Source organism: Cnephaeus nilssonii, assembly GCF_951640355.1.
Source record: "Cnephaeus nilssonii genome assembly, chromosome: 6".
NCBI lineage: Eukaryota > Metazoa > Chordata > Mammalia > Chiroptera > Vespertilionidae > Cnephaeus > Cnephaeus nilssonii.
Window position 1 is genome coordinate 22,481,500 of NC_137077.1, and position 23,077 is coordinate 22,504,576.

The following is a 23,077-nucleotide window of genomic DNA, read 5'->3' on the forward strand; positions in this document are numbered from 1 at the left end:
GGCCTCTAGTATATATATAAACAAGTACTAAAAATTACCAAGATAATTGAGGCAAAATGATATATTCCTTTAGAATTATGTAAAGCATCTCCCTACATATTTTTCTATAGAGGTAGACAAACTTAGTGAGGCTCAGCTTAGCCACTGCTAGTTACTTAACTTTAATCATATTTCCTCTATAATATTCTGTCTTCAACTATGAAATTTAAGAAACAATAGTATTAATAACATAGGTTATGAAGATTAAAATATCCAACACAAAACTGGTGTATAGTAATCCCCCAAAATTGTCTTACTGATTTATACATAATGTTTGAGTATAATAAATGATAGACTACTTTTCTACTAAATAATGAGAAAACATATAAAATTTGAACAACAATCCTTTATGATTCTTTTTTCTCGGATTTATTTCAGGATACTGGAACTTGGTAATGTGTAAATTCATTGACACTCACCAGATAAGAGTTAAGTACAAACATTAAAAGGTGAGTTCTTTGGACTGAAAGATTTTTACTTATATGAATACCCTACTTCTTGGGTTTTGATGCGACTTACTCCTCTTACAGAATCCTTTTACTTCCTTTGTTTCTTCTTCTTTATGCCCAAATTTCATCAATAGATACTGACCCTTGAGCTTTACACTGTAGCTATTTTTGCATACAGGCCAAGAAAGAGGCTCAGTGCCATTTTAAAAATAGTTGAGCTTTAAAGTTGTCACATTTTGTGTGTTGAGAGTGAGAACCCAACGGCCTACCTAATAGCTCACCACAGAGACAATGTTTCCAGTTACGTGATGATTGACAAGCCGCAGCTGCAGCCAGCAAGCTCTTTGCATCTCCTACGTGAGATTTCTACACCTAAGTCTCACATGCTGGGACTTACTAAATAGAAGAGGAGCTTTAAGGGCTGAAACTAAGAAATTTTGAAACAAATTGTACGTTTTCTTCACTCTGGTTTCATAAATTTCTCCTTACCCGAAACCAGTGATTTTCAACCTGTGTGCTACCAGACTTAAACATGCAATACCTGACTATTAGGGTGCACTGACCTCCTTTCCTTTAGATTGTCAAATAAAAAAAATGACAACAGCCCTAACCGGTTTGGCTCAGTGGATAGAGCATCGGCCTGCGGAATCAAGGGTCCCAGGTTCGATTCCGGTCAAGGGCATGTACCTTAGTTGCGGGCACATCTCCAGTGGGGGGTGTGCAGGAGGCAGCTGATCGATGTTTCTCATAGATGTTTCTAACTCTCTCTCCCTCTCCCTTCCTCTTTGTAAAAAATCAATAAAATATATATATTTTTAAAAATGACAACAACCAACACAACAATTGTCTAGTGTGAATGAATCAAAATGACACCTATTTTTTTTGTCAGATTGCCAAAAAATATATTTTTTTGGCGTGCCACAGAATTTTAGTAATTAGCTTGTGTGTGTCACGAGATGAAAAAGGTTGAAAATCAATGCCCTAAACAATCTCAGAATGCCAATGTTTTTTCCAAAATGTGCATTACCAATTAGATCACCGTTATTTGAATGCTTCTTTTTCTGTGTAGACATTTCATTTTATAAAGTAGCTATTAGGCAGAGTCAAGTGATGAGAAAGATCTAAATTCATCCAAACTTTCACATTTGTTTCTTTCATTTGATTCTGATTAAACTGTTCCTGAACCGCAGTCAGAATTGGTGCTGCATTTGTTTTATTTCTTGTTGGTCGGCTTATTTCTTTTGATGGAAAGCAGTTCTCTTGGCACATTTCATGCTTTTTGTGTAATGTCTCTGGTCAATATCCATGAGTGAATTTGTAAATGTCAGTTAAAACGGCAACTGTGAAATGCTACCGTACATGTAAAACAAACAATGCAGTATTTAAATCCCATATTGTACTTGCAAAGATATTGGGTAACATGTCAGAGATCAATTAAGATAATGTGTTGAATAAGAACTGAAAATCAGCACCTACCAATAGCAAATATTTCCTTATTTGACTAGAGCCGCAAGGTGATTATCCCTATTCGTTAGAGAGCCAGAACAATACCCATAAAGAAAAATCCTAATCAAGTCCTAGAAAAGGCCCATCTGTGGAAGTGAATGACCAAGAAGAAACTGGTTACTCAATTTAAGAGAATGTCAGGATCTTTGTTTCTAGGACTAGAATATTCAGATGTGGAAGACATGTAAAGGATTTCCTGTTGCTAAGTATACCTTTGTCATCTTCAAATTGAAGTATTGTACATAAGAGAATTTCTGTGCATTAATACATTTCTTTGTCAGTAAAATAGTGACATGCCAAAATACTTCACTAGGATTAAATGTACTGATACACTTTTTTTAAAAAATATATTTTATTGATTTTTTACAGAGAGGAAGGAAGAGGAATAGAGAGCTAGAAACATCGATGAGAGAGAATCATTGACCAGCTGCCTCCTGCACACCCCCTACCGGGGATGTGCCCGCAGCCAATGTACATGCCCTTGACCGGAATCGAACCTGGGACCTTTCAGTCCGCAGACTGACGCTCTATCCACTGAGCCAAACCGGTTTCGGCAAATGTACTGATACACTTAATGTGTGCTCATATGCTTAGTAAGAGATTTACATTAAGGACTACAATAGGCATGTAATGATGTACTCAATAAAGGTTAAAATTCTCCTCTACTGAACCAACTCAATAAAATGAAAGTTGGTAAACACAGAAAAGGTTTCATTATATATCTTGCCTTTTCCTTAACAACCATACTTCTGAGTAACAAAATAATTATTGGTAATTATTTTCTAGGATATAAAAACAGAGTTCATGTGGTAGTGGTTACAAGAATTTAAAAGCAAACGGGTGCTTATAAAACTGTTAAAATCTGAATAAAGTCTGTGAATTATACTAATGTCAAAGTCTTGGGTTTGATATTGTAATCTAAGTAAAATATCATGATTGGGGAAAACTGAGTGAAAGGTACAAGGTAGCTCTCTATGCTGCATTATTTTTGTAACTTTCTGTCAATCTATATTCATTTCCAAATAAAAAGTGAAAAAAAGAGGTTAACAGAAGAAAGTACGTTTAAATGTATTGTTGTGTATTTTATTTTATTGTAATGAACATTACACAAATAAATTTTAACCACTTATATTCTTACTGATTAAATTTGTGTGCCTACTTGAAATAGAAAGAATAAAAGATATTTTTAAAATTTCTGATTTTACTGTATTTTATTAACTATAATTTGAATCTTTTGCTTTGAAACCATGTTCACACAGTGATTGCTTCCAGATTTTCCCCAAAGAAACATAATCTATACCCTGGTTACTTTAATTCATCACTTTTTGTTTTTTCTTGGGTATTTTTGCTTATAAATCTCAATAAAGGAGTCACTCGTTTGTCCTTTTTCCCCTGATTAATCCAGAAAATACTTTCTCTAAATATCATGTGTCATATAAAACTCGCTTTTATGATAATGTTATTCAGATATATTAAAAAGACTTGCAGAGAGATATTTTTTTAAATCCTACCTGAAGATATTTTTCCATTAATTTTTAGAGAAAGTGGAAGAGAGAACTATCAATGTGAGAGAAACACATCAATTGGTTGCTTCCTGCACGCACCCTGACCAGGGCTCAGGCCAGAGGGGAGCCTGCTGCCGAGGTACGTGCCCTTGACCAGAATTGAACCTGGGACCCTTTGGTCTGCAGGCCAACACTCTATCCACTGAGCCAAACAGGGTAGGGCTTGGAGAGATATTCTTATTTTACATGTAATTGTATATTTTAAGCACTAAAAATACATGTGATATGCATATGACTTGATTTCACCATTTTATCACACAAAGGACCAATACAGGACAATGAAACACTTTTGTTTATTTCCTAGAGTACAAGGGCAGTGTAACTATCAAGTAAAAACCATTTTTACTCTTGAATACTACTCAGTTATAAGAAAGATGAAATACTACCATTTGTGGCAACATGGATGGATCTTGAGAATATCATGCTAAGTGAAATTAGTCAGATAGAGAAAGTCAAGAAACATACGATTTTACCCATATGTGGAACATAAAACTGAAAATAACAAATGAAAAAACAAAAAACACAAACTAAAATTCATAGACATAAATAACAGTATCGTGGTTACCAGAGGGGAGGGTGTCAGGAGGTAGTAAAGGGGGTAAAATATATGGTGACAGAAGGAATTTTGACTTTGGGTGATAAACACCGTGTGATATACAGATGGCGTATCATAGGATTGTACTCTTGAAATCTACATAATTTTATTTACCAATGTCACCCCAATAAATTTAATTAAAAATAAAATTGAATAGACTTCAAGTAGACAAAGGATCACTTTTAAATTAGCTTTCTTACCTTGAATTTGCATAAAATGTGAATGAAGAGTTTTCATGCTTACAATCTCAGGCAATTGTTTACAATCTCTTAGCAATTCCCATGGTTTAGTGAAAGCATCTCTATGCACACAATGTAAATTAAACAGATGGAAAACTTAACTCATGGACACTGAAAAATAAAATCACATTCCTTGTTTTTTGTTGTTTTTTGGTTGTTGAGTAGCCCATCTTTTACAATGAGTTTCATCTATGGTGCTACTATAATGCTTGAAAATAAATATTATAAACAACAAGAAACTTATATGAGAGTATGCTTCATCTGTGGGTAAAGATTAGATTTTATTTTCAGATATTTAATTACAGATCAAGGCCTCTACTATTTTTTAAAAAATCTTTATTGTTGTAATTATTATATACTAGAAGCCTGGTGCACAAAATTAGTGCACTTGAGGGGGCCCTTCAGCCCAGTCTGCGCCCTCTCACACTCCGGGAGGTCTTGGGGGATGTCTGACTGCCAGCTTAGGTGGGCCTAAGCCATTAGTCGAACATCCTTAGCGCTTCTGCAGAGGCTCCCACCACCACCGCTGCATTCGTCACTACCTTTGCCAGCCGTGAGCCCAGCTTCTGGCTGAGCAGCACTCCCCCTGTGGGAGTGCACTGACCACCAGAGGGCAGCTTCTGCATTGAGCATTTGCCCCCTGGTGGTCAGTGTGCATCATAGCGACCAGTTGTTCAGTTGTTTGGTCGATTTGCATATTAGCCTTTTATTATATAGGATCCCCATTGACCCATTCTAACCCACCTCCACACCCCTCCCCAGGCCTTTACCACACTATTATCTGTGTCCATGTTTGGCTGATCTTTTCTCAACCACCCACCCACTCACTCTCAAAAGTCTCTACTCGCCCTAGCTGGTTTGGCTCGATGGATAGAGCATCAGCCTCTGGACTGAAGGGTCCCAGGTTTGATTCTGGTCGAGGGCACATGCCTGGGTTGCAGGTTCCATCCCCAGTGGGGGCGTGCAGGAGGCAGCTGATCAATGATGTCTCTCTCATCATTGATGTCTCTGTCTCTGTCTCTCCCCTCTCCCTTCCTCTCTGAAATCAATAAAAATATGTTTAAAAAAGTCTCTACTCTTCAGATTTTTATTCATCCATTTGTCTCACATTTGAATTTCCCACTAATGAGGTTATTCTTCTGAAGAGAAAAACTTGTAAATTGAGCTATCAGTATACTATCTGAATGACAGAACACAGTAAAAATATAATACTTAAATATTAGTACAAATAAGGGTAATAAAGCAGCTGCAGTTCAAGGAACTTGAAGGGAACTGAACAATGGAGAGTTAAATGTTGAAAAAAACTTTGGGGCTTATCTGAATGAGGCATTGAAGGGTGGGCCTAGACCCATGGTCGGCAAACTGCTGCTCGCGAGCCACATGCGGCTCTTTGGCCCCTTGAGTGTGGCTCTTCCACAAAATACCACGGCCTGGGCGAGTCTATTTTGAAGAAGTGGCGTTAGAAGCAGTTTAAGTTTAAAAAATTTGGCTCTCAAAAGAAATTTCAATCATTGTACTGTTGATATTTGGCTCTGTTGACTAATGAGTTTGCCGACCACTGAGGGCCTAGACCAACTGAGGCTGTTGTAGAGCACAGGTGTGTGTGTGTGTGTGTGTGTGTGTGTGTGTGTGTGTGTGTGTGTATGGATGGAACAGTAATGGGAAATCACTCTGGTTCTACCTTTTTGACCTTCACCTTCCATACGGGGGTTAATGAGGCAGGGATCAGAAGCACACAATGAGAGATGGAAATAACAAAAAAAAAAATCAAAATCTCAAAACATAGACACAGAGGGATAGGTCTGACTTGAAATACATTGCATGTGTGCTCTGGAGGAAGATAGCCTGGGTCTCAAACTTAATGACCTTGGTCATGTATTTAGTTCTGCCTTCGTGTTATCATCAGAAGAATAAGGATATTTATGTATCTTTATTATTAAGCAATATTCAGAAACAAATGTGCTGCTAACATATGCCAAGTAATTGAATCTGTGTTCAATGCCAGTTATTATAAATGTTTATCATTATTAAAAGAAGAAAATTCTTGTGGCACTTTATTATACTAAGTAAATTTACCTTTGGTGTGCCCATCTTTTTTCCCAATATTTTTAAAAGATGATCCCTGTTCAAACATTAAAAAAACAAAACAAAACAAAAAAACCTTTCACTTTTTTTTTTCTTCTGATTGTCAAAGAATTTGCATTCACAAGTGTAGTGAGAATTTCCTGTATTGTGGTTTCCGGAACATCAAGCATATCACTAAAATACACAATTTTTTCTTTTCCTTTTGAGTTTCTTCATACACAACTTTCAGGTTCTTAGCCTTCAGCTCCAACACCATTCTTCTTAAACAAACAAACATCGTGGCTTATCTGTGTCTACACTGGAACAACATTTCTCATGGCAGGTATGTCGGCCTGAGTCATAAATTTAAAAATAAATATAAACGGAAAGAGTATCTCGTGGGTATAGCTCATTTCAGGGCATGCTTTAAGAAAATAATGTGGAAAATGTTAGGCTTCCCGTGTATCAGCCTTTCCCATTTAATTTTATTTCTCCGATTCTTCATTCTGTAACTTAGAAATGATTTTGTGAGGCTTTTCCAACAGGTTTAAAAAGTGACTAATGGCAGGGAAAGGTCTAAATTCTAAATGAGAACTGAATTTACCAGGTTAAATTATGAGCCACATTATCTAGTATAAATAGAGAGTGCCACATATTTAGGATACAGTGCTTACAAGCGCTATTTTAAAATTTTGAATTTGGGTTGTGACATCCAAACACCAACCAGATTGACAGTTTGACACATTGGTCTGTTGTTAATGACAACATTTTGGGAGTGTGCTGATGTTAATGCAGAATCTCCTAATGTTGAATTGTTATAGGGAAAATGGCTATAAGCAAGTAATATGCGGTATTAGGTAATATAATGTTCTTGCAAAAAATTGTTGCTTATGTATCATAATTCAATGTGCTATAAACCCAGCTCCCAAAGTATTGACCATGCTTTGATCCAGATACTCCAATGTTTTTTCTTCCCTGTAAAACCTCTACAAATCTAGGAGCACCTGACCTTTCTCAGAAGGATATGTTCCCAAGTATGTTGTGACAATGACAGAATATATTAAATAAAGACTCTGGTCCTAGACAAACTTTCGTTTGATTTCTGACTTGGGTACTTACTAGCTTTGATACCTTGAGAAAATAACATTAATAATAAGTTCTAAATTTTCTCATCTACCTAATGGGAATCATACTACTATCTTGTGATTTTTACTGAGAAAATTAAAGTAAATGTTTGTTTTGTAAGCCCATAAAACAGAGCTTGGTGCCTGTTCATTTCTTCTTACTCCAGATCTCTGGGCTTCTTTGCCAAATTAAAAATAAATGTTGAATTCACTTTCTGAGAAAGAGCTGGTAAAGAAGAAAAGATATGGATAACCTTCCTAAAGAATAAAGTACATTACATAAAATGTTTATTTTTGGGTGGAATTCTCAATGGAATGTCTTCATTTTCCAATGTTTCATTGCAAAGACAGTTGGGTTTTCAAACTGAATAAATTTTTAGATTTTCTCTCTGGTTTCTGCGTATCAGCACTTTAGCTCCTAAGTTTGTTATTTAACTCATCCCTCTACCTCTCTTTCTCTACAGCTTTTCAGAGCACTCCATGGAGGTTGATTTCTGGGATCTTAGGAGTAACATGCCTTGTGCTGATGGCTACTTTAGGAATTTTGCTGAAAAATGGTAAGCTTTTATAGGCAGGTATATATACCAGTAAAGATCAAGACTGAAATAAAGCCATTCAATAAGAAAGATTTCATTTTACTAATGTATGATATTGTGCTATTTTATAAACCTGTATCTAATTAAGTAAATTTCTAATTATTTCTTAAAGCATCTACTAAATCAAGTATTCTGCCAACATCATCTCCAGGACCCACCACCGTGGAACCTCGGGAAGGTAGGTTCCATAATTTGGAAAATATTAGTTTTGATAGAGCATAAAATAGTTTCTTGTTTTTCTCACACAGAAGTGTGATGGAATATTACACTTAGTAAAAGACAAGTTGATCGACTAATTGTAGAATAGTCTCATTTCTTTGTTCTCTAATGTAAGAATTATTAAATTACATCGAATGTACATCATTTATATATTTAAGTAATAAGGAAAATATTGGCCTGAATGACATGTTTTTCCTGTATGAGTGCTAATGTTTAAATAACAAATCAAAAACAAATTATAGTATATGTTACAGCTAATCCTTATTACCTGCCAGCGTTTGCTCATAACTTATATTTATATATCTCTTTACCTTAGCTTCATTTCTTACATGACTCAGAATATAGTGCAGAGATTTCTACAAATCTGAGCCTACTTTTCCATTGTAAGCCAACTCAGTCCAATTTCTTTTAAAATGCATTTTCCCAAATTCTCCCCAAGTTGTCTCATCATCTTCTATGATCAAATAGTATTTTATTTATCTTTTTCTTCTTGAGGTATTTTCCAGCTTTATTGAGATATAATTGATATATAACATTGTGCTAGTATAAGTTTAAAATATACAATGTGATGATGTTGATACACTTATATATTATAATATGATGACCACTGTAGCACTAGCTAATACCTCCATCATGTCACAAAATTGCATTTCTTTTTTGTCCTGAGGACATTTAAGATCTACCCTTTAGCAACTTATAAGTGTATAATACAGTATTGTTAACTGTAATCCCAATGTTATTCAGTAGACCCTCAGAACACTGATCTTCTAACTGGAAGTTTATTTCCAATTTCTCTCCATTTCCCCCACTCCCCTCCCCACATAATGACCATTCTACTCTATAATTTGAGCACCATTCACTTGGCAAAGATTTGAGTACATACCATGTATCATTATGCCTATCTCTGAGGATAAAATGTTCAAGACACTATTATCAGTTAACTGTATCATTGGTCTTCAAACTAATTGTTTTATTTATCTTCAGTTTGAAAATAAAATGTCTAAAATATATATCATAATTCTCCCAATGTACCATATTTATTTCTAACTCAGGAAATATGCTAAAATGTCTTTCTCCCTTAAATATCTCTTCCATCTAATTAATCCTATTCACACAGCAGAGCTCAACTTTGGGTCACTTCCTATACTCTGCTATAGGATGTTTTAACATACTGAATTTCTTATGTATATTTACCCAAACTCGCATTAAATATGATTAATAAAAGATTGATAATTCTGATGCTATCTCTAGAATATAATGTCCATGATTCTTTCACATGGCTATCCTCTGAAGTAGTCTCTCAAAAAATATTTGTAGAAAAAAATAAAATGAATTTTGAATGAGAAAATAGCGCTTAAAAAAATTGAATCTCCAATGTCATTAGTCAAGTTTTATTTTTTTCTTTTAGGCTCTGGCTGCTGTTTTTGCCAAGAGAAGTGGATTGGGTACCAATGCAACTGTTACTTCATTTCCAATGAAAAAAAAACTTGGGCTGAAAGTAGGGATTTCTGTGCTTCTCAGAATTCCAGTCTACTTCAATTGAAAAACAGAGATGAGCTGGCATGTATTTAATTCTGGTTTTTTTTTTTAATATTATATTGTCTTTGGCTTAGAATAACATATTGTCTAAGTAAGCTGATTACTTTGATTCAAGCCTTTTCAGATAGTAAATGGATGGTCATATTTGACCTAATAATGACTTACTAATTTTTTATTCCTTAGAACAATCATTATAAAACCAACACACAATTTCTCAAAAATTTATATTATAGGAATAAAAGTTAAGATAGATACCAGATAAAGTAGAAGAGGCATTTTAGAGAGAAATCAAAGAAGAAATGAGTAATAGGTCATTATTTTTTATTTAAAGAACCAATTAAGCAAGTTTGCAATTTTTAGTTTTTTAATTGAATATATAATTTTTGTAACTATATAGCCATTGCGATTATTCTGGAATATACGGAGGAATGAATATGAGAGCATGATTATAATAGTTATCCAACTCTTAAGACAAGTGAAAGAGTTCTCCAGTTTCATGAGGAAATTTTGGGGAGTATAGGACGAAAAGGTTATATCTGAAAAACTATTCCTCAAGATGCTTTTGATTTGGAATCAAATTTTATGGTTGATCTTCTGTGAAGGAACTGTTCCATGAAAATCTAACCCCTTTATAAAGTTTTCCATTCATTCAAGAATTGAGATTTGTAATATTTTTTTCTCCATAAATGAATGGACCTCATATGTGAGAACATGATGAGACATGACCATACTTCCTGTACTAGACTTTAAAAATGATTTCAGTTTGATTGATTTAGAGTCTTGATATGATTCTGTACACTAACTTTCTTGAAAGTACTTTATTTGTAGAGTAGATTCAAATTCGATTAATTTATTTGTCTCTGTTTAATTTAAAGAATCAGCTTATAAAACACATTAGAAGTTTTTACTGGATTGGACTCTCTTACTCTGACAAACATCATGTCTGGTTGTGGGAGGATGGCTCTGTTTTCTCCAAAGATCTGTAAGTTTCTGACGGTCAAGCCCTTCCTGTTCTATATGTGTTTATCTTTAGTACTCAGAGAATATAAATTCCAGGAACACTGTAACTAAGATAAACCTGTTTGGAGCATGAGAATACACAAAAGAGATTAAGTACAAGAGAACAACAGTTTTACCCTTACCTAGAACATCCACATAAATGCTCAAGTGACATAAGTTACTGTACTTTTGACCATAAAATAGGTTTTGACTTTTTCTTTTTACCTTGGTACCAGGACTTGTATGAGCAGATAATTAGCAACAATGTAAGAGATAAAAAGCTGCCCTCTCACACATAAACTGTCCAGGAAAAGCAGGATAGCCATTCTTTTCTTTTTTTCTGGTGGGATCTAATATTCTCAGCATCCTCCCATGTTTTATATTATCTGAGTTTATTTTCTGTATATTTGTAATCTTGGAATATTGCTTTGACTCACAAACATGGTATTTGTAGCATCATACAATGACACTTTTATGCTCTGATTTATTTTCCTGGACTAAATTAGCAAATACATCTTTTTTTTCAGATAGAACATTTTAATTTCCTTTTCTATATAACATTTTATTTTTCATTACAGATTTGCATTCACTAACCGTTTAGATTTAGGAAACTGCATGATGTATAACGCACCCGACACTGTTTTGAATGAACACTGCACAGAAGAAAATTATTATATCTGTAAACAACAGCTTATTTACTAGTAGGTGTTGCTGAGGGCAGAAGGGTGGGCAATGAAGGTCCAGTATTACTAAGAATGGTAAGTCTACCTCTTACATCATTACTAATTATCTATTTCTGAGATCTGTAAAATGTTTCATATTATATCTTATCATACAATTTTCATATATTTCAAAACATGTGTTTTAAAATTGATGAAATGCATGCATGTATACCTGAAATTATAAAACCTCAAGTAAATAATTTCATAAATATTTTGATTTAGTGCATATGATCAATATTGTCATGTATACATTCTGGTAAATTTTCTCTGCAGAAATTTAAAGAAAATAATTTACATTAAATAATATACACCAACATCATTTCAGACCTTTGTGTGGAGTACTATATTGGGAATTCCTATCTTCATCTCACATTTCTGGTAGTTCTTTCTGGATACCTATACTTCTACATGCGTTAATGTAGAGTTGAAAGTGCCATATAACAGTTTCCTCAGGTGTATATTTCAGCTCCAGAGGGGCACACATTTGTGTTTTCTCTTGATGCTCCTGAGTTCTGTAAGATGATTTTAAGTCTTTGGTCAAATATGTGATTCCTGATTGGTTGCTTTCAGAATTTGCAAGGGTAAAGGGACTCCAAGTCCTGATCACATACATTGACAACACCTCTTTCTTTACTTCACTCTTCCTTATCAATCGATAAAAGATTTGCACATGCATTGAAGATCTTAATCTCTAATCAATCCCAAAAACCTTTTCCTAAATGATATGTGTAAAATATGAACAATTCCCTTTATTTTGTGGAAGAGGGAGTGAACCATTTTATAGAGGGGTTTCTGAATGTGTCATAGAAGGGCTAGGAACACAATGAGGTCCAAGTCCTGAGATCTGGATGAGGTTTTTACAGTCTCACAGATTTCAGAATCCAATTTCCTTTCTTTTTGGTTAATTGTTGTATAGACATATTTAGAAATTTATATTGACATGTCTATGTATTTAATAGTTTTATATTTCAATTAAATAATAATAATAATTAAGAACTCAAATTGATTTTTAATATATAATGAGCCAGGAAGAAGAAAGAATCTTTTATATGTCATTATATAAATATAACAAGGTTAAAAGCTGAACTCTTTACTTTCATGTATAAAGATTGACTTAGGAAAAATACATTTAAGTTATATTATGAAAACACAACAACAACACAGGACAGGCTAAAACATTTTTCAAATGTTTAACTGGAACTAAGCGAACATACATTGTTATTCCTGGATATTTTATGTTTTGGCTTTATTGTCCACATGATTTCCAAATAATACACATTAAATTCAATTTAAACACAGTATAGAAAAGATTATAGTTAAATGAGTAGTTTTCTGTTCCAATTCTCCCCTCTCCCTGTCCTCCTCCCATGAAACAATTTCCTTTGGGATTCTTGTTTCTTTTGTTTGATTGTTTTCTTGCTTAGAGTGATTTCCTCTGCAATGAACCAAGGATGTTCCATTTTCACAATTTCTGTCCAGGATGAATGTCAACTGCTTTCATTTAGCCACATCCAAATGTAGGTTCAAATTGCTAGTTGTACATTATCACCTATGAGGTGTGCAGAGCCCAACCTGCCTTTTTTCTGAGAGCTCATGAACTTTCATTACGGTTGCAGGAGCAATGAGGAAGCACAAGGTGCTAATATGGTAGATGATGTCTAATTTCAGAGACTAACCTATGTCAAAATTTGTCTCCACTGGGAGAGGAAAATTATTGTTGCCTCCCAATTATAGCTCTGAGTTTTTTCAGCTTCTATATAATTTCAGAGTATTCCAATGGAAAGTTCTGGATTGAATAGAGGATTCTAGTCACCCATGGCAATGTGTCTCTCTCACAGCATGGTCCCCTTATATTAGTCATAGTCAGGCCTTGACCCGTGTGACCCATTTCATGTTGGACATTATTCCTTCCACTCTTACCTGCATTCTGCTTTCCTTCATCCGGAAAGTCTCTTTATAATCTTTGGGATGGGAGAGACTTCTTTTACATAAAGCTCTTTCTACTAACTATTTTTCTTCCCCCTGACATGAGATTTCTAATATATTCTCTGGGGATAGATGCTTTATTTTTTTCTTTTGTTCTCTATTTTTTTTTGAAATGGGATTATGCACATGGAAGGATTTAGTTGAGTGACTATCTCAGTGTTAGATGTAAAACAAATGGGAGAGGGTGAGGAAATGTCTAAGAAACACACAAAATAATATGGCAGTAGTCCATGTAGACTTCCTTATTTTATCCTGTCACCCTAAATATGTAACCCCGAGTGTATATAATACAGGCGATGTGTGGGTTCATGGCAAATTATGAAGAGGTTAGGAACTTACAACAGTACATGTTTATTACCTGGTATTATCTTTGGATCAGGAATTGGGCATGGCTTAGTTGTTTCCTTATCTGTGGTTTCAAAAGCCTAGAACCAAGGTCTTCACCAGCCTGCCTTCTCATCTGAAACTCAGAGTTCTATTCCAAGTTCCTTCGAGCTGTTGGCATAATTTAGTTCCTTGTGGTTGTGGGACTGAGGCCCTCAGCTCCCAGAGGCCACCACTCTCCGTTGCCATTCTGAAAGCTGTGAGGAGTGAGGTGGTATATCATTGTGGTTTTATGGTTATCCCAATATATTCATTCTTAGTTACTCCATTAGTGACATCTAAATTTGCCCAATTTAGGGTTACTTTACAGTTGGGTCGGGACAGCTTTCTGCTTATCTCGAGATATTTGAGCATCAGTTTTTGCCTCTTGGTCACGTTAAGGACAGTGAACTAACTAATTAACTAACTAATTATTTATGGTAAGTTTTTTTTTTAAGTTCAAAAGTCTCAAGGGCCAATTTTTTTATTAATAACTTACAATGGAGATAATTGATTAGACATTCTGTCTCCATTATATACCAAACTCTGCAGGAAACTTCTGCCTCAGCTCTCCAAAACCCAAATTTAATCACAAAAATATAAGAACAAATATCAGCAGTTTTATCAAGAGAAAAATTATCTTTGTGTAAATAAGAGTAACATTGGGAAGTTTATTCCTGGATGTTTCTCAGTCCCCAACTCATTTGAATTCTCTTTCTCCTGCTATATCAGGCTATTTGCCTTTATTAAAAGCATTATATGAGTATGTTCATGGGAGCCTTATCATTTCTTTAAATATTTGGAAATATTTGGAATATTTACCCACACTTTACATTTCTGTAATTTTGGAATTTTGGAATTTTTTTCTCTTTACATCCTCAAAGCATTCTATAAAAAGTGAATTGTGAATGTTTTTAGCTTTGTGGGCCAGTCTTCTGTTGAAACTACTCAACTCTGTCATTGCAGTGCAAAAAGAAAACATAGATAGTATGTAAATGAATGGTTTAGCTGTGTTACAAGGGAATTTTATTTAGAAAAATAAATGGTGGGACAAATTTGCACCACAGGCCATAGTTTGCCAATTCATGTCAAAGTGTGTGAAATGAGATGATATAGGCAGCAACCCTACTCTCTACATTACCTTATCTTTCTTAGGTCACATAATAAGAGTTGTAAATGTACTTATAAGTTTTACATTTCTCAAAGAGGTGTGTCTCATATTATCAGTCTTTGTTTATTATTAAGGTGAAAATCCACAAAGTATGTATTATAGCCAAATGCTAGATGTTCACCAATGATTCACACTTTCAAATTCACATAACTTTGTTTAAAGTCCTTCCACATTGTCTCACAGTTGATATGTATGACCAGTGAAAGACAGTGGAAATGATAGTATGCCACTTCTGAGTCTAGTTCATAAAAGGTAGTGTGGCTTCTTCCTTCTTTTTCTCTTTCAGGTCACTTGATATGGGAATGCCAGCCACCGTACCAGGAGCAGCCCTGTTGAAAGGACCATATGACAGGGAGCTAAAACCTCTTTGTTGAACTGTACACTTGAAACATGTATGGTTTTGTGAACCAAGGTTACCTCAATAAATTCAATTAAAAAATAAATAACGTCTATTTCTAGAAGCTATGTAATGAGCATGTCTTGCAAGCCAACTTTCCAGCTCTACTCAAGCCTTCAGATAACAGAGCCCCAACTATCTTGACAGTCACCTAATGAGAAAACCTGAGTCACATCCATCCTAAGTTGTTCAAGGATTCCCAACCCTCAGAAACTGTGTGATATAATATGTTTATTCTTTGAAGCTGCTATTTGTTGGACTTAGTGGTAGACTCACTCATAAAGACCTACCTTAAAAAAACAAAAAGAAACATACAAAAACAAATAAAATATTATTGAAATTGTTCATCCGAACAATTTCCCAAGTTCATCCTCCTAGAAGTTCCACGCCTCAAAATTTCCTTTATATAGTCATTATTCTTCATTTCGTTTTCAGTAAAGTTGACCCAGTTCCAGTATCCAAATTGGGCCCCAACTGCTTTACATCAATCATTTGTCTTATTCATCAGCCACAGTAATTTACATCAAGCCTAGTTGTTGTCAAGAAGATGAAAATGAGCCCTTGGATGTCCTTTTAAGAACACAAGGAAAATAAGATAGACACAACAGAGTTTATATTACATTGTTCTTGTTATACAAACTTCAAAACTAGGCAAAAGTAAACTATAGTTCACATTAGACGTGAAGATCATGTGAGAGTTAAAGATGGTGGTAATATATGGAAAGAGAAAGAAGATGGTAACTGGAAGTTTAAAGGAGGAAAGATCTTGGTGATCCTGGAAATTTTCTATTTCCTTACATGGGTTTTAGTTGCATGGGTTTTGAATCTTATGGTTATTAAACTTTATGTTTTTATTAATTTTTAATATATAAGTTATATTTTATTTAAAAGGGTAAGAAGAGAGAATATTTGTTGAAATTTTTTTTTGTCTTCAATAGGTTTTGATATGAGGCAGGTCTGGTATCCATTTTTCACTTTTCAGTAACCACAGTTGTGTATTTCCAAGCCTTACACAATCTTGCTCAAACTTTAATTTTAACATGGGTCCTTTTTCTTCATTTCTTTCTGAGGATGTATCTCCTTGCTCTGTGACTCTGTTCTATTCCAGAGTGGATTGGGGACAGATTCGAGCATTACCTCCTTTCTAATGATACACAAATTTTAATCATTAGCTGGGGTCTCTGTGATTGTCATAGAGTTCCAGTGTATTTCAGCTACAGAGCAGAGATGAGTCAATATTTTCTCAAACCAAGTATCACCATATCACCTTTGGGGGACATTGAAAAATACTTCAAAATTAAGATGAACACATTTTTTGTTGTTGTTCATTCTAATCTGAGAATATTTTGTTCATTAGTTTTTAGAAAGAATGGAAGAAAGGGAGGGAGGGGAGAGAGAGAAACAGCGATGTGAGAGAGGCACATTGATTGATTGCCTTCTGCATGCGCTCCAACTGACACTTGGGATCAAACTTGCAACCCACATACGTTCCCTTGACCAGGAATCAAACCCCATGACCTTTGGTGTGCAGGCTGATGCTCTATCCACTGAGACACACTGGCCAGGGTTAAGCTGAACACTTTTAATTTGATATTGAATGGACTTTTGAAAAAATTATCTGGTTACTACTTTCCTTTGAAATACTCATTATAAAACTGACATAAGTGTCTTCAGAAATTATATGAATAGCATAAAATTAAAGTTTTTGAAAAAAGATTATAAAACACTTGGGTAAATTTATAAGAAATAAAAATATGTCACTTAGTAAATATTAAGCTATAGAGGCCTGTGTTTCTGTGAAAATGAAATGGCCTAAATCATAAATAAAATATATGTATTCAGCCCTAACCGGTTTGGCTCAGTGGATAGAGTGTCAGCCTGTGGATTGATGGGTCCTAGGTTCGATTCTGGTCAAGAGATGTGCCTTGGTTGGGGGCACATTCCCAGTGGGGTGTGTGCAGGAGGCAGCTGATCGATGTTTCTCATCGATGTTTCTAACTCTCTATCCCTCTCCCTTTCTGTAAAAAATTAATAAAATATATTAAAAATATATGTATTCAATAGTCTTATCATTTGATATATCACTTAAATAAACTTAATAGGTTCATGTTTTGTCCTTTAGGTAATTAGAGATAAAATGGGCCATCACAATTCTAACACCTAGCTTCAGTCAAGACATGGTAAAATTTCATTTGTTTCCATTGCTTTACTCAACAAGGTTGAATCGTAATAATTTTAACTCATTGCTTTCATTTGGTTTAAATTAATTGGCTTTTTCTATGTCTCTGAAATAACATGTGGGACCATATTTGAGGTATAAAAATAAAAATTAATACATCTTTTTAAGAAGGAAGTTCTTGCTATGGCTGCATTCAAAACCTGTGCTGACTACATAAACTATAGAAACATACCCACAAAGATGTCTTGAGATGGAATCTCTAATTACTTAGGAAAGATGTGTGGCTTAAAACATTTAAGTTCTGACCTCTTCTAAGAAAAGTGCAGTTTGCTGGTTATTCATTCTCTATAACTGAATGTGAAAAAGTAATAATAAATAAATAAAAAAAAGAGAGTGAAAGAGAGAGAAACAAGCCATGTGGTTATTCACTCACTTTAATTTGTTGCATGAGGATAAATGGCTGAGTCTGATGGAATACATTCACTTCATTTAAAATCCTAGGTGCCCAGAGTTGCACAAGCAAAAGCATATAAACAAATCTTGTGTCATCGGGGCTGCAAGGAGAGGGATTCATTTCCTGCGTCTGACTCTGTTCCCAACCAGGACTTCAGGAACTCCCTACCATCTTTGTACGGGGTCAGACACTCCGCAACCAATTCTGGGAGGATGACTCTACTTTCTCTCATAATTTAAGTGTCTCATAGTTCGACTGTTCCTCTGCCTTTTCTGAGTTTAAGCTAAGGTCTCAGCGAGCAATTCAAGTTTCTTAGAATTGCACTGCCAGTAAGATCTCAGGGTGTGAAATTTGAGACAAGGAAACAATAATAATTTGTCTCTATCCAGATTGCCCCAGTAGGCTCAAAGGATGAAAGTATTCTTGTGCCATATGTGTTTTAACTTCTCTTCACTTGTAGGCTGGTGTGTGTACACACACACACACACACACACACACACACACACACACACACACAAATAAACACACACACACATCTCTATTTCATTATCCTGTATAGTGCAGGGAGTGGGGAAAGTGATGAAATCAAAACAATTATATTTGAAAGAAACAGCTTATTTAGCTCTTTTCTCAGGAAAAACTCAATATTTATATGACTGAAAACAGAAGTTCTTACATTTTACTAGTAACAAACCATGCTCATTAATCGGCCACTAGAAGGCAGAGAAACACATCAAAGTGTATTTTATCTCATTGTATCAAATATCATATAAATACATTTTAAACCATTCATAATGGTAATGATTCAATTTATTTTTCTACTTTAAATAAAAAGAAAAATTGTTTTTTTAAATTTCTGATTTTATTAAACATAATTTGAACCTCTTGCTTTGAAACCATGGTTCACACAGTGCTTGCTTTCAGATTTTCCCAAGAGAAACAAAATCTGTGCCCGGGTCACTTTTGTTCAGTATGTTTTTACTTTTTCTCTTGGATTATTTTGTTTTGTTTTGTTTTACTTATGCTTCTCAGTAAAGGAGTTACTCACTTGTCCTTTTTTTCCTAATTAATTCAGAAAACATGTTCCCTAAATATCATGGGTTGAAAAACTCACTTTTATGATAATGTTGCACATATATCTTAAGAAAATTGGATTGATATTCTTATTTTGCATTTAATTGTGTCTTTCAAACACTGAAAACCCAATTGAGGTGAGTATGACTTGATTTCACTATTTTACATTTTACCTTGGACTGGATCAATGCAGATATAATGGAACACTTCCATTTATATCTTCAGGTATAAGGACAATGTGACCATCAAACCAAAACCATTTTACTTGAGAATAAAGTAAGATATAAGAGAAATAAAATTAACCCTTTGCACTCGCTTGCTTTTTTCTCGATTCCTTTATTCTAATGCTAACCATGTTGAGTCACACTCAACATCCGAGTGCAAAAGGTTAAGTTATATGATAACAGATGCAGAATATAAAACCCATATTTCAAAATATTTAAAGTCTAAAATAACATAAATTATACTTCTTGGAGATTTAATTTTTATTTGATTTTATTATCTATTTTTTGCCAAAGGGAACCATGCATATGCTTTAAAAATCCATAATACAGAAGTACTTATTTTGCAAACCAACATTTCTTTCTCCTACTATTCTTATCCTGGTTGGCCCCAAAGGGCAAATGATTCTCATTCTTGGTTTCCTACTCTTATCAGCTTCCTATGTAAAAGTATAGAGAGGGTGTTTTATTATTTCCAGCCAAGATGAATCTTGGACTTCTTTTGTCTAACCAGACCAAATTTCAGAAACAGTCTTCTATCTGACCACAGGGTTCCAGCCTGTTCTTTAATTTCTTAATTACTATTATTACTTTTTTCATGAGGTCTTACAAGGATTATTGGAGATTGCAAGAAACAGTGTTGTCTGATGGTGTTAAACGGGATGATGCCAACTCTTCCTACCAGGGGTTATCTCCAGATAATGACAAGAACAGCTAGAATATGCCTTGAGAGCAGAAAGTACATGATAATCTCTCACATGAAAGATGAGTTTTTTTTCCCAGATGTTTACTCTTTTCCCATTGTGATTCAAGGTTTTGATGAAGGGACATACGGATTTGAGAGTTACCTGAGTGTCACCTAATGTATTCTCTCATCTCACAGCATGTCTCTTCCCCCATCCCCATCAGCAGCATCAGTCTTGCCACTCTGACCTCTCTTTTTTATCTTTCACCCTCCTCCATCATTTCCATTAGCTTACTCTTCTTTCTCCCATGGCAGGAGAGTTCTTTGTAGCCTCATATTAAGAAAGAGAAATACCTTTTTCACACATTTCTTTTTAGAACATGCATCTTCAAAAGTCCCTGCATATTAGAGAGGCAAAAGGAGCTGTGATACTTACAATATCAAGTCTTGAGATTCATTTGTGTGAGGGCTGCTAAGCTTCTAACAGATCTAGAGGGAGATGAAGGCTCCAGGCACAGAGATGCAGAGATCTCCCTGGTACAACAGACATTCCCCAGGGCCATGATAACTCAGCTGCAAGTGAAGATGGGTGGTAAGGGCTGTATGATTATAGACATGAAAGAATATATATATTTCACATGTCCTATGTGGATGAAGTTACCAATTCCTCAAGAAAGTAACACAAAGGATTAAATTGTTAAATCCGACTCACAAGCATTCTCGGAGATTTCACTCAGTGTCAACCTTTGCTAGAAATTTTAATGGTAAATACTTGTGAGGTGCGGACAAAGCAGTGAGATGTCCAGGTCTGCATTCATCCCCCAGGCCCTTCTTTCCACCTTAGGACACACTCTATTCCAGACTAACTGAATACCAAATGAGGCCTCTCATGGAAGGCTGTGAGTGTATCACATAAAATAAAAGGTGATGCCTGGAGTTCATGATTTATCTCTATTTTATACTCAGATGGCTATATAGTTTATGTGACATTTTCCAGGAAGTTGGAAACCCATAGATTCTAGTTTGGTGAGACTTATCTAAAACATTCTCTTCTTTTTTTCATCTTAGTTCACTGGCTTAGAAATAAAAATTCATCAAAGAGTGTTCAATTCAAGAACCTTAGGCTCAAGTCACAAAAAAAATAACTAAACACACACATCTACACACTCACAGAAAAAAAAAATTTCCTGTCTTTTGTTTCAATCATCAATAATTTTACACATTCTAATACATCCTGATAAAATAGTCAATAGATCAGGATTTTGACAAGTGGAACCCACCAGTCTTTGCTAGCCGTTTTATGATTAGCATGTTCACAGGAGAATTTGTCAGTCCAGAATCCTTTTTTTCTGCCTTTCTCTGGGAGTCCTTCCCTCTCCCTTATGAGGAGAATAAGTTGCAGCCTGGTGCTAGCAATTTTCCTTCAACTCATAGAATGCATGCATTTTCAAAATAGTGAGATCAAAATGAATTTCCAATTTGGGGCTCTTAGCATGTATACTATTACATATGTTCTGCAATATTTCAGTTAGAAATTGCTAAGCAGACAAAAGACCTCCCTGTTCACATGCCATTAGTTTATATTCCCTTATCTCCTTGTTTTGGTCTGAATGTTGTACTTAATGGAGTCATCTTTTGCTTTGAACAGGGACGATAGTAAATTACAGCGGAGAAAAAGTATGGTTGCCTCCAATGGCCACTGGGAGAGAAGAAGTCCTGCACAGAGAGATGCATCTTCTGGAAGGATACCGAACTTTTCAAAACCAAACACATAACTGAATCGGAACATTTCAGTGAAATTTTAGTCTGGGTTTTCTCAGCAGCAGACCCTGAGGATAATTTTGAGTGAAAAATTTATTTGGATGTGCAGGGAATAAAGGTCAGAAAGAGAGTGTTAATATAGGAAAGGGCAGGCAGAATACAGTAAAGCTTGCTCTCTGAATGTAGCTACTAGTATAGGAGACAGGAAGTTAACACGGTTGAGTGACTGTGGGAAATGGAACAAACCCCGTATTCAGACTTGCCTTTTGTAAGGGCTGAGGATGCTTGACTGCACCAAATCCCGAGACTTGCTGGTTGCAGCCCATCCAGATGGTAACATCTCATTGCGTCCAAACGGCCATGTGTGGGATCAGGAAAGCTTTCAGCTATTCTAGGAGAAAAAAAAAAATTCACAGGTGCAATTACAGATACTGGTTGGCCAGAGTTCACCAAATATAATGAGGGGTGTGGGCAGGGCCATAATAACCACGACTCCAAGTGGAGATAAGTGGTAGGGACCTAGGCACAAACACTATTCCAGTGCCTATGTACAAGAAGGACTCAAAGAACGAACCAGGTTGGCAGTTCAGAAAGAATTAAAGGGAGTATTTTACGTACAACTCTTCTGTGAGTGTGTAGATGTGTGTGTTTAGTTATCTTTTTTGTGACGTGAGCCTAAGGTTCTTGAATTGAACACTCTTTGATGAATTTTTATTTCTAAGTCAGTGAACTAAGATGAAAAAAAGAAGAGAATGTTTTAGATAAGTCTCACCAAACATGATTCTGAAAACAGAATAACTTACAAACGAAGGACATCCTGCTACATATTGTGTCACAAATTTGTATAACCTCAAAACTAAATCTGTGAGCAAATTCTTAAAATTCTATTTACTTAAAGCAATTTTACATGGGGCAAAATTATGCAGTTTTTGCTACTTCAATGATATCCAACATGAAAACTAAAAACAAATAGACTTCAAGTTGGCAAATGATTATTGATCCATCACCTCTCTCAGAATGGATTTACATAAAGTCTGGATGAATGAATTTTTATGTTTACATTCTCTGGTTTGCATTTAAATGTTACCGTTTTGGTGGTTAATTTAAATCAGAACCATGTACACGCTGAA

General features: G+C 35.0%; 1 protein-coding gene across 1 annotated transcript; it reads left to right on the plus strand.

Annotated features, from left to right (window-relative positions):
* Nucleotides 1-6,684: 6,684 nt before the first annotated feature.
* KLRD1 (killer cell lectin like receptor D1) lies at nt 6,685-11,636 on the plus strand (the record flags this gene model as incomplete). Its single annotated transcript, XM_079775516.1, is given in 7 exon segments — nt 6,685-6,800; nt 8,046-8,138; nt 8,290-8,355; nt 9,805-9,956; nt 9,958-9,960; nt 10,817-10,917; nt 11,513-11,636. Coding segments are annotated over 7 exon segments (546 nt in total). The 5' UTR covers nt 6,685-6,793.
* Nucleotides 11,637-23,077: the final 11,441 nt, after the last annotated feature.